Source organism: Biomphalaria glabrata, chromosome 9 (genome assembly GCF_947242115.1).
Source record: "Biomphalaria glabrata chromosome 9, xgBioGlab47.1, whole genome shotgun sequence".
NCBI lineage: Eukaryota > Metazoa > Mollusca > Gastropoda > Planorbidae > Biomphalaria > Biomphalaria glabrata.
The window spans coordinates 33,662,053-33,674,952 of NC_074719.1; the positions used below are offsets into that span (position 1 = coordinate 33,662,053).

The 12,900-nt window shown below is 33.7% G+C and overlaps 1 protein-coding gene across 4 annotated transcripts in view; it reads left to right on the forward strand.

Annotated features, from left to right (window-relative positions):
* The window catches only part of LOC106076071 (uncharacterized), a 24,254-nt gene extending 11,996 nt beyond the window's left edge, over positions 1-12,258 (forward strand). For all 4 annotated transcript variants that reach the window (XM_056040064.1, XM_056040061.1, XM_056040065.1 and 1 more), the window contains 5 exons: positions 371-446; positions 578-640; positions 2,599-2,667; positions 4,991-5,056; positions 5,190-12,258. In XM_056040064.1, the coding sequence (XP_055896039.1) occupies positions 371-446; positions 578-640; positions 2,599-2,667; positions 4,991-5,056; positions 5,190-6,076 (1,161 nt within the window). In that variant the 3' untranslated portion in view covers positions 6,077-12,258. The remainder of the gene's footprint in view (positions 1-370; positions 447-577; positions 641-2,598; positions 2,668-4,990; positions 5,057-5,189) is intronic.
* Positions 12,259-12,900: the final 642 nt, after the last annotated feature.

The following is a 12,900-nucleotide window of genomic DNA, read 5'->3' on the forward strand; positions in this document are numbered from 1 at the left end:
TGGACCAAAAAGCGCTCTGAGCATGCTAAAAGCATGAAAGTAGCGCTATATAAAAGCTATAATAATAATGTACATATCGATGGCTGTTTGATCGTGTAGACACTGTCTCGATGGTACCGAATTTAAACAATGTTTGTTGCCATCCAAACAAATTTTTACCAGACAGACAGAGTGATACCAAACGTATCGTCTCATGATTCTTGTGTGCCAGGTACAAGAAATAACTGAAAATGTTTAGCTTGAGATTGGGTGTGGGAGAAATAATGAGTAAACACTTTTGACCAGACAGACATACAGAGCGATTAAAACTGCTATTTTCTTGATGAGACGATTCGTTTGGTGTTTGATGATACATATACTTTTATTTTAGATGGAAGATTTGAGCGCTGAAATAATTGATCTAAGAAACACAATATCAACTTTCTTCCAGAAACAGGATGGTTTGGGTAAAATATTTGTCGAAATACAATAGTTTGTTATGTACTAGTATAGAAACGAATATTAATATTGAAACTACTAATTGTATTTTAATAATAAATTTGGATATACCTTTTTATAATCAGTAATTTTTTCCCAGAGGCCGAGCAAGAAAATTTGAAATCTAAACCAAGAGACAAAATGCTAATACAAGAAAACTTAGGTCTGTACTGTTAGTTACTATACATGCAATAGTTTTTCTGGAATTCGAGAAATATTAGGGTTAGAAAGATAGTTTGTGTGGAAACACAAACTCAGAGTCGGCTCTTGAAGTGGTCTACTCAGGCAGGAATAAATGCAAGTTTCAACAAGAATGTAGAGGCTAGGAACTACAAACAATCAACTATTGAGAAATTACAACCGTATCCCTACAAAAAAGAAGAGACTTGAACATGGGGAAAATGTTTATAAACTCTCATGCAGGCCTCGAGACATACATTTAAAGCCAAGACAAGTATCTCTGTAGAAGACTTGAGTAGAAGACCTAACGAAATCTTAAACAGGCACCCTGCTTTGTCTGCATTAAGTGTGGAAAAATATGTAGGTCGCTACTGGGTCTTCGTAGATATGTGAAACACTGCACTAATTCTTCATCGTCGGAATCGAAGACTTTGCTATGGTTATGATTGTGTTGTAAGGCCGACTGATGACATGATAAATTATTGTGCGGAGATATATTATTGTTATTAATGATATTATTATTATTATTATTAATGCAAAGTTAATATTGTTATAAACCTGGTGGTGGCACAGATGGGGGTAGTGGTGTGAGTGTAGTCAGCCGACGCAAATCGCCCCAGGCCAGCGCTAGACGAGCGGTCAACCGTGACGAGTTACGACGAACGGCCGAGACGAGTGTCAACATGATGGTTCGGGAAGGATCGACGTCGTGAACAGAGTTCAGGAGCGTCACGAGAGTTGTTGTCATCTGACCACCTAGAAACGTCGAGCGGCGTTCTGTCCGGTTCGAGAAGGCCAGTAGGGACCCTATATAAAGAGCGGAGGTGTCGCAGTCAAGACGGTTCACGGCAGGGGTTCAGAGCCCGGTTCACTACAGTCCGGTCGACTACAGCACAGTTCAGCGGTGTGGTTCTGTACGGAGCATTACGACGGTTCAGTGCGGAGTACTATCAAGTACAGTTGAGACGAACGGCGTCTTGATCTTGGTCTGTGATCGAGTCCGAGACAACGAGCTCATTGTGTGAAGTCAGTCCTGAACTGTTGAACCCAGTGCAAGCCCGGAACGAGACGGAGATGCCAGTGTAAGAGTTGATACGACGGTACGGTGTTATCGGAGAGATATTTGTACAGTGTACGTATTGCCAATTGTACAGTATTGGCTGTTATTTATTCAACTATTAAAGTGTTACGTTACTTTGGAGCCCTGAGTTGTCAAGTTCTTTAAGTTGGTGGTGTATGGTGCAGTTTGCAGAGAGCCTGGATAGTGAGATTCGTAAAAATATTCATAATTTTCAATGAACTCATAGTTATGAAGATATAACACACTGTAAGCTGACCAAACTGATTTTATGTAAGTTACATCTACTAAATGGTTTTGTATTTGGCCAATCTCTTATTCAAGACTTCAAAGAGTAAACGTTACTGTGTAATTAAATAATAACACATCTATTCTGAGAGAGTAGACACTTATTTTATAATTGAAAACACTGCTTATTGTTAGTTTTATTAATTATGTTTCTCCTATTCACATTATAAATGCATTATTTCTCTTTGAAAACAACAAATAAAGATTTATTTCAAATGAAAGCTTAATGACAGAAAACACGTACTCTTCCACGACACAGTAATTACTCTTTAGTTTAATAGCGATTGCACTTCAATATTATATCAATATTGTATCTTCTTTACTGTTTTTAAGCATACAAACTATTTCATTTTATTTCTGTAAACCCAACTAGCCAAAGCTGCTGATGATATCAACAATCTGGAGAATCAATAGCTAGAAATAACAAGCAATCAATATAAGTTGTGACTTAATCTTGAAGTACAATGTCTTGAAAACTCTTTATATTGAATTTATTACCAAAAAATAAATAAATAAATACACTTTCGATTCACCAGCGTGCTGCGGTATTAAATGTTTTTAATGTATTTCTTTAGCGGACTTTTTTAAAAGAGTACAACGGCTTGGGAGAGACATTGAAACCCTGAGATGGATTAACGTACCTGGTTAGTAAATAATTGAAACGATGATACAAATATAATTTCTTATTAGTAAGAGCTTTATATTTAATGTAAACATGTTTCATAATCTTTTTGACTCCTCCGTCTAATAATTGCTCGTCCATTAGGTTCAAATTGATTGGGGAGTATAATTACTGACAGATCTATAGTTTATTTTCACTATTCAAATATAAATAAGACCTCATCATATATGTCCATTAGTTCGCCACGGCTATTCCCACCTCAAGTACTACATTGTGGCGCAAGCTCTTAACCCGCTTGAGTTTACCCCCTCTGTTAGCTGTCATTCTCTCCTCAACACTGACGCGCATTCATCGTCTCTAACTGGTGTACATCACTGCCATCTTTTGACTCCAACTATCGCTGTATAGAGACTTTTCAGATGGTATCTATCAGTCTGGCACGTATTGTCAATATCAATATTAACAAACATTTGGTATCCACAGTCCTGATGTCCTCCATGAAAGTGTGGCACCAAGTTATACGATGCGCTTTCCTCATTTTAGCCAGCCTCAATGTCATCACAACTTTTGGTATGCGTAGTTCATTTAGTTGGAGATCAAGTCCCGCAAATCTCATGTGATGGTTTGTCACACAACCTCACTAAGTGTTCGACTCCCAGTTCGGCATATGATTTCCTTGTTTGAGACCCCATCTCTATGACTGACTCCTAGCCATTTTTGTTGAGCAAAAATTTAGTCTTTTTTTCAATTTTGGCAGATGACTTCCATGTCTCATATGCATATGTTACTGTTGGGATGACGTTTGATCAACTACTTACTTTCTAACATTAAAACTAATAGAAACGTACTTTCTTTCTCTGTGTATTATTACTACCCTTGGCAGTTGAAAATAATTATTCAACATTGCTTACAGCTGTTTATAATCACTACTTATCTGGTATTTAGTAGCCTGCCAGAAATATAATCTTTGTATAGACAATGGCTCTAAAGAAAAGCTGATTGGACAACGTAAAAGAATGGACATTCCTCTCTCTTAATATTCTGCCAAGAAATGCTAAAACAGAATTGAATTATTTGGTTACGTAAATATCACAGCAACTCTACGACTAAAGTCAATGTTCTGGTAATTTACAGTATTTGTCAGACTGAGGAAATTCAATGGAAACATTTTTCTAACATTTTAAACTTAGTGAAGACGCAATGTCGTTGACGGCAAGCTGAAGTTTCTGTTTAACGAGATCAGTTACAGTGGTTTCATACGGCCCGACGAGATGACGGCTCTCCAAAAAGGTTGATAAAATTATTTTTACCTACATTAGGGTCCTAACTTTTTCTCTCATGGATTGGTGCCATGACCTTTAACATTGTGTTTATAAACTGGAAATAGATGCATAATCTATCAGGAAAAGTGAACGGATCTTTTTTGTTTTTATGATAAGTCAATGTATTTGATTGGTTAAGAAAGTGAGGCTCTTTAAAAAAAAACAAGAACAAACAAATATGGAAGCATTCTTGATTTGAGCCGAGAATAAAATATTGTTAAACTTCGCCAAGAGATTGAAGGATTGAATAGTTGCCAAAAAGAGATAAGAAAATAAGTTGGTGGTTAACTCTTTCTCTCCTAACTGACGATACCAGCGTTGATTCCACCAGAATGTGGTAAATAATTACGGAGAGAAAGAGTTAAGCTAGATATAATGTTGCTCACATTTTAAGTAGAGAAATGAAGCCATTTTTCCGAAGGGTAGGAAATAAGACAAACTTCAAACATCTCACTAATTAATGAAATTGCTAGATCCACGGGTTTCTAATAAAATAGTTTTAGTTCCGTTTCATTAGGTTTTTGTATCTTTTCGGTCATGTGACCCGGGACCTGTGTGTCGGAAATTAAAATGGCCCGCAGGTCGAATTAGGCCGAGAGAGCATAGTCATCAGCGTATAGAAGATAAATGATCATTATCATATTTTTTAATATGAGACAGTAAGTAGAATAGGTCATTTACATTCAGTCCATGCAGAGCTTGACGAGATGCATTCGTGAAAATGTTGCATTAACATAGCAGGACTTCAAGTAGATGACATTATAATTGTGTGTGAAAAATATTATTGAAAGCTACACATTTACCTTTTTCAACATTTAAATAGAATATCCCTTGAATGTTTAAACCCATTACATTTTGAAATTACTACTATGCGACAGAAAACGTAATGGTAACTTTTTCTATCAAAAGTCACAATACAAATCATGAGAATAATGCAAGTATATCGCTGGTATAGAGAACAGTTTCAATTTTTCTTTTATTTTGCATAGTTTGTTTTTTACGTTTAATAACCTTTATTTTCAGAGTTTTATTGCAAGAAATCTGGCCAATCTGATGTCAAATGTACAGGAAACTGTTTTCATGTAATAGGTAAAGTTCTTATTAAAATATTAATTTTGGAAATTGGCTAGGAAAAGTTTTATTTAATTTATTTCATACTAAATTCCATAATTATAAAACAAAATATGGTATATTACATCATGAATAGATTCTTTATTAACAGGTCATCATGAACAACAAATATCAGAAGGTGGAGAAGCTGATCTACTAACACATCTGGCAGATTGCAACAAGAGTCTAGGTCACAAAGACTTCATACCTGTTGATAGATTCAGTTTGGAGCATCTACCTCCAGGTTACCAAAACACTGATATGTATGAGCTTATTAAAGTTGTAGCTGACCTGACAGTAAGAGTGAGTGTCAAGATGACCAGTCCACGCAGACCTGAGTTTTGGCCGAACACAAAAATTCCATATTTTGTATACAACTTAAAAGGAAGTCAACATTTAAGAACCGGAAGTGGGATCATAACTGACGTAATGAAAGGAAATAACGTACTATGTACATGCCACAAATGTCAACATTCAGACAAACCAAACATAGACTGGTGGAGAATAGAAGTACAAACAGCTGGCAGTTTAGTTTTTGATGACATCGAGGCCAATCACACGACCATAAGATTGTTTTATGATACAGAGAATTGTGAAGAGATCGTTCTGAATCAGGAAGACATCACTTCGTCTAAAAGTCAAACTGAAAGGAGTCGTTTGATAACATTTTTGACCTGTGATAGAAATATTGTCCAAAAAATTGCAAAAATGATCGATCAATATAATAATTTGTTTTCGAAAGTAAATATTAGTACAGAAGTTGAGAACTTTATGTTTATAGTGTCACATCCTCATGGATGTTGCAAACAGATAAGCATCGGTCAATGGAAAGACAGGTACAATACATTTGGCCGCCCTTTTTCAAACGTCTTTTTGTACTCTACATGTACATGCCCTGGAAGTGAAGGTGCCTCTGTCCACTGTGTGGACTATGGGAAATATATCCACCAAGGAAGTTTAAAATCAGGACTAAATTATAGCTGTTACACTAGTTCTTAGGATCGTTGTAACTGTAAATGTGTTTTGGAATTTTGTTTCAGTGTCCATCATTATCATCACCTTTCTTTTGCGTTCTTCGTGGAACATATAGCCCCAGTAAAAGGACGTCACTCTTCACAGTCTCTTGCTAGCTTTTTTAATTTTCTTCCTTGCTCTTTCCTGTTCTCTTGGCTTCATCTAGTACTTTGCAAAGTCGCAACATTCTTGTTGACTTTCCTCTGCGTCGTGTGCCCCGGGGGTTCCACTCTAAGGCCTGTCTAGCTTAGTTGTTGGTACCTTTTCTAAGGGTGTGACCAATCCATCTCCACTTTCTCTCTAAGATCTGCACCTCTGTATTTCTCTGTCCGCCCATCTTATATAGCTTGGTGTTTTCTAGTTTGTCGTACCAGTGTATGTTCAATATACATCTCGGACATCTGTGGATGAAGGTCTGTACTTATTTTTGTTGTTGTTGCATCAGTTGTTCTTCATGTTTCAGAACCATACAGTTGGGCAGCCTTGAAATTAGAATTAAGGATTCCTATTTTAGTCTTGTTAGAGATGTGGGGGAGATTTCCATCTTGGTTTTGGGTGTCTAAATGTCTGACGCGATAGATTTATAAGGAGTTTATAGTGTCTTCATCTGTTCCACTGACTACACTCCCAATGCATATAAAACTATCTATGGTCTAAGAAGCCAATTCTATGTCTCCATTTTTTTTTGTTTTATTTAAGTACTTTTGCTTTTTGTTGAATCCTACTCTTTTTCCTAGATCACTTAAAGATGTGAACTTTTCTTTCATATCCTGAAATCTGTGTTGATAATAAAACTGTCATCTGCGAATTCCTGATCTTAAGCTTTTGTGTGGAAGTTCACTGGATTCCTTTCCAGCATTAACACTGTTAATATTTGTAAAAAATTTAAAGATACATCTAGTTTGTTTAAGCTAGGGGTAATATAAATCAGTTCTAAACTTTTCTTATTGAAGGTGCTATGTCTGGTCTCTCCATATTGTAATTTAGATTGTTGTCAAGTTTATAGCCTAATGAGGGAATGAGAAACTGCGCGCTATAAAAGTAGTTCGTTTTTTTTTAAACTTACAATTAAAACGAAGTTCGTATTAAAATTCTTTTTAAAAACAACATTTGAATCAGTTTTGTATTCCATGAGGTAGTTAATAAGTGGAAAATCTCTTTTATAATGATCCGTTGATACTTTTTCCATTGTGACCTTAGATGCAATATTTTGTACCAATGCGCAAATCTATGAATGAAGCTTGATTTATAAATGCAGAAGTCTGTGACCTTTATTAAAACACTTACCTCCCCTGAAGTTTATCTTTTCTATCATCTTAGAATTGAATTAGAGTTTTAGACCTAGGAATAGAGAGATGTGTAGCATTTCGGGTAATGTCTAATGAAAGAATGTACGTCAGGAATACTAAATTCGCAGATATAAGGAACGAATTAATGTAAAAATACTTTTTAAACACAAATTCGAAGGTTAATTTTATTAAATAATGAACTTAATAGATTATATTTTTTATTTTCATTTGTCAAAGTAAAAAACTATCTGCGCAAAGTGTAGTTTTAAAATTTAGATCTAGATCTAGATTCGTTCTATCTTTTCTCATGTAAACATGGCCTAGATCGATGAAGTTATATTACTTTCATAGAGTTGGTCAACTTTTTTTTGAGGGTCTTTAGTTTGTTGTAGGGCTACAATACATAAACTACGGTCTAAGTTAGTACCCAAGGAACATTTATGCCAATTTTTAACAAGATTGGTCAAACGGTTTTGTTTGATTTCTATTCGGGACATACATACATACGCCTTACGTTCTACTTTATAGTAAATATATATATATATATATATATATATATATATATATATATATATATATATATATATATATATATATATATATATATATATTGTTACGATCTTCTCTATCAGGCCTAATGTAAACACTGCTAAACACAGCACAGCAGATCTAACACCAGAACTTGACAACAAGAGCTTCAATAAACAATTTGGCGGTTTAATGACAAATACATGAAAAGCCAATACAACAAAAATTCAAATACTTTAACACGATAGAACTGCCTACTAAACACTGCAAGTCTTTCTCTGTCTACTTCTTGACTCGTACAGCTACATTTTCAAGGACTCACTTCGTAGCACACTGTCCTTACTGCCTTGCGTCCTGGACTCAACTGTCCTTTCTAACACACTGTCTGTAAAGCCATTTTGGTTACATGACCATAACATTGGTCATATTGCGTGGATTAGCAGTAATGTCCCTTGTTCAACAGCCCTTAACCTGTGTGATTGGACTGAATTATGTGTGTCAGTAGGCCGCATATATATATTTTTGTTAATTCCATATATCAATGTATCAATACTCAAAAATATGTCATGAATTAGATGCAACATAATTCACCAATTCAGAAAGTACTTCACAATTCGTTACGTTCTCATCCATTTCTGTTTTAAAATAGTATCTTAGTACACAAACATGATTTCATAAAAGTAACTTTGCGTTTAATGGTATTGTTAGTAGTATCATGATAACAATAATTCACTTACTGAAATATTTTCAATTCAATTTAATTGTCCGTGTGCACAATCTGAAACCATTGTTCTTCGTTGCCTTTGTGTATCGTTTCCTTTTAAATTTTTGGGATTAGGCTGTACTACATTGGGATTTGTGGTCTTTTTGTTCGCCGATGTAGGGAAAGTGAAATGTATAAGCGTTGGATTCAGTCTTTGCTGTTTTACAGATAAATCTTTTTGTTTTTACAAGGTTTCATGAGTTCGTTGCTGTGACCTATGATTCATTGTTCTTATGCGTTAAGAAATTACAAATTGTAAATTTATCACAATTATTTTATGATTTATAATGTTTTTGACAAGTAAAATTAGTAGGATCTTTAAAAATATATCACTACAATTACGTAATTCACAAGTCAATACTGTTCTGATATTTTTTTTCAAGTACCTATAAAGTCTTCCAGTAGGACTACTAAGTGTGGGCCTGATATGGAAGAATTCCACTTCCAAACTGTCGAACAAAACGTCGCGTCAGCTTTTTGTCCTGTCCTTCATCATCCTCTTAGTTATATATATGTACTTCAACAAAAACAATTCATCCTACGCGAGTCTTTGCTGCCTCGTATCCTCAATAATTGTATATTACACATTTGACCGACTCTTCAACATTCATCGCTATCCAAATGTATTGTCTGCAGCGCTTACTTCACGAATCAATTAAGTTATCCGCCGAGAGACAAAAGCAATGAATTAAGTTTTTATATCATATTTTATACAAAAATAAAAAGATCGATCTCCATTAAGAATAAAAAAAAGTTTAACAGATGAGTCACTTATAAATCTAAAATGAAGGTTTTGTTAAGAATGTATATCAAAATCTAGTCACAACTGAGAATTAAATTAACATTCTTCTATTCATTGATATTCTGCAATAATGGTTATTTCATCAGTATTTGTAAAAAAAAAATAGAAAGATTGTCATAACTGTTTTTTTTTCTTTACTTATATCTTTGCTTTTTTACATTTTGTGTATTATTATTGTATTATTATTGTATTTTTATTAGTATTATGCTTGAAAAGAACGAGTATACATTCTCTGGCGCAGCCAGGGTCGAGATTTGTTAAAGGGAATCAAAATTCATCTTAGTCCCTTTATCAGTTTCCACCGAGGAATTTTCTGGTGATGTGGCTGGTCTGCAGAAGTACCGCCCTCTGACAGGCAACGAGAATTTTCCTAGGAATGCCAAAGGCCTTGAAGGTATCTGTGAGGTCAGTTGTTATTATTCCCTCGGTTGATATGACAATGGCTATATTGTTATTTTAGATAATTTCCATAAACGCTTAATCTCCAAGCCAAGGTTTTCATATTTTCGTTGTTTTTCAAGCTCAGTTTTTTTTTAAATTATGAGACAGTGGTGCGACGATGTCAATAATGGTAGCAGTTTTTTTCTTTTTTATCGATGAACAGCAGATCAGGGCGATTAAAATCTACCGTTTTGTCAGTCAAAATAGGCCTATGCCAGTACAGTAGATGTTCCGTAGACGCGAGAACCTCTTGTGGTGAGTATTTGTAATATGGAGGAGTATCCTACCGATCAAATTGTGTGTCAAAGCCAAGTGTTGGTGTATTAGCTTTGCGACTTGGTTATGGCGACCTAGGTAGACTGATTCCGATTATTATTATTATTATTATTACAATTAGTAGTAGTAGTAGTAGTAGTAGTAGTAGTATTGTGGATGATCTAAATATAACATAGATTGTGAACGCTTTTTTAAGCGTTGATAACTTGTAAAACACTAAACTATCTTAATATTGTTTTTTATAAATTTGAGATTAAGTTTGACTTCTTTGTGCTTTTTAATTCTTCTTATTTCAAAACATTTTATCCCCTCTCCAGTTCTTATATCAGTGTTAATAATTCAACAAAGAAATTTAAAAGTAAAATACCGTCTAAAAACAATTCAAATAATTTAGTCTAATTTTTTAAAGCCAAATAGTCAGAAATGTGGATTATGTCTGTATTACATATCCAGGATGGCTACCTGGTCGTGCGGTTTGCGCGCTGGACTGTCGTTCGCATTTATCGATGGTCTCGAGTTCAAACCCTTTCCGCTCCCGTCCCCCGTCGTCCTGCGGGAGGTTTGGACTAGGAAGTAAACTATCTTCAACTCTGAAGAAAAGTCCGAAACTTGTAAAATTGTTACAACACACTATACCAGAGTAAATGAAGTGTCATTTTTTTGTTTGCTATTCGATTGTCTGGAGAGAAAAAGCCAGGAGGAAGGTTTGGGAGGTAGTAAGTCATAGTCTAAAATAGCGGTAGTAATCTTTTACATATAGATTTTGTTCGAACGATGTAAAACTATTGGATAGTCAGTTTTCCCTGGCCTTACAACAAAGGGCTTTCATTTGTCAGCCTGAATATTTGCTCATGCTTAAAATCATATGAAATAAGCATTTTCTAACAATAAGTGCTTCCTAAATGGATGTATATTTTGCTTTCAAACAATGATTTCTGCTTTGATACAAATCACTTTTCTTTTACATTTTCTTTTGTACTCAAATTCATTTATTTAAAGATAAAAATATATCTCCTTCTTGCTATTCTCATTTGACTTACTGAATGAGATTTTAATCACTTTTTATACTGTTGTAATAGTATTTCGTATCACACTATGATGTGTTTATTAAATAAGTATGTATACATTGAATGGTATCGTCTTCTTGCAATTTTAATGTTACTTGGTGAATGAGATATTAGTCACGTAAGGAAAAAAATGATGTTCTAGGACTCTAGGAAAAATAAGTTTAAATCTTTACTTGAATGAACGCCCCAAACGAATAAAACAAACATTTATTGTATCTGTATATGTATTTTCACGATGATCTCCCCTGTTAGTTTTAATTGTTCACCTTGATCGTTCATATCCGGTTTACACTTTTTCAATGAGGCATTATTGCACATTTGTATACATGGCTTGAAACTATCAATACAAGCTTTTTTGGTGTATCAGCTGTACACAATAAATAAAGTGTAGATACGTTTTTTTAATAATTTATATGATAACTTTTGTACTTCTTATAGCATTGCAAAATCATAGATCATTTTTTAAAGCTCTTTCCATTAAAGCCTTTATTGAGTCGGCAATTTTGAATTTAAATTAAGTGTCCTTAATATTGATTGGCTGTTCTTGAAAATTTTCCAACGCTTCAAGGAGTAACCACTAACCACTGTAATGATGATGATATATCTTGTGAATATCGAATTTTATAGAATCATGTACCACATCTTTACAGTGTTAAGCTTTTAATTATTTCTCTGTTTCTTTGTTTCCCTTATATAAAAATGATTGTTAATTGATTCAGTCGGTAATTGAATACTGAACATACTAATTTTTTAAATAATATTGTTTTAGTTTAATTATTTTTTAATGGATTTTATAATAACCAAGTAAACACTATATTTTGTGTGTCTGCTTATCTTACATAAAATAAAAGTGACATAATCCGGATACCTTATAAACTTTTTACGTGCTGACCTATATCTTTTAACACATACATATTTTATTTTTCAATTACTTTCTATGCCATTTTGGTTTTTAATAAACTCAAACTTTAACTAATAAAAAGCTTTCATATACAATTTCATCATTTTTTTAGACTTTTTCCTTTCAAATAAAAAAAAAGTCTTTATGTTTTTATCTGTCTGTTTAGGTAACACATTAACATTAATATAGAAGAGAAAGTTATTCGGACAAATGTGGGAGTGATAATAAGGAACAAATTTCCTTACGGATAATAAAGATTATTATTATTATTATTATTATTATAAAGAAAAAAAAAGAAAAAGATTGAGAGAGCTTTTGAAATTAGTAGATAAATTAAACACCGTCATAGACACTAAATTAAAAGATCAAAGTTGTACTGTTACAAACTAAATATTTCAAAAGAAGATTGATTCTCTGCTTTAATATCTGCTTTAGTCGTCTATTTATGCTTTTAATATGTTGTTTTGTAATCACACTGCCATAAGAAGACTAAAATGCTTTCCACAAAAAATATTACTTTCTGCTACAAATGAAAGAAATTAGAAAGTGATTACGCTGTGCAAAAGTCCTCTAGATAATTATATATATACATAGCTTCTAAAAATTTCCAAGACCCTTTCCTTTTACATTAGAACCTAAATAAATGAAAAGAAGTTTGAAATAAAAAAAAAAGATTCAATCATGTGATCAACTTCAAAATCACTGCCTACTAAATTAGAAAACAAAAATTGTGCTTGCAAGC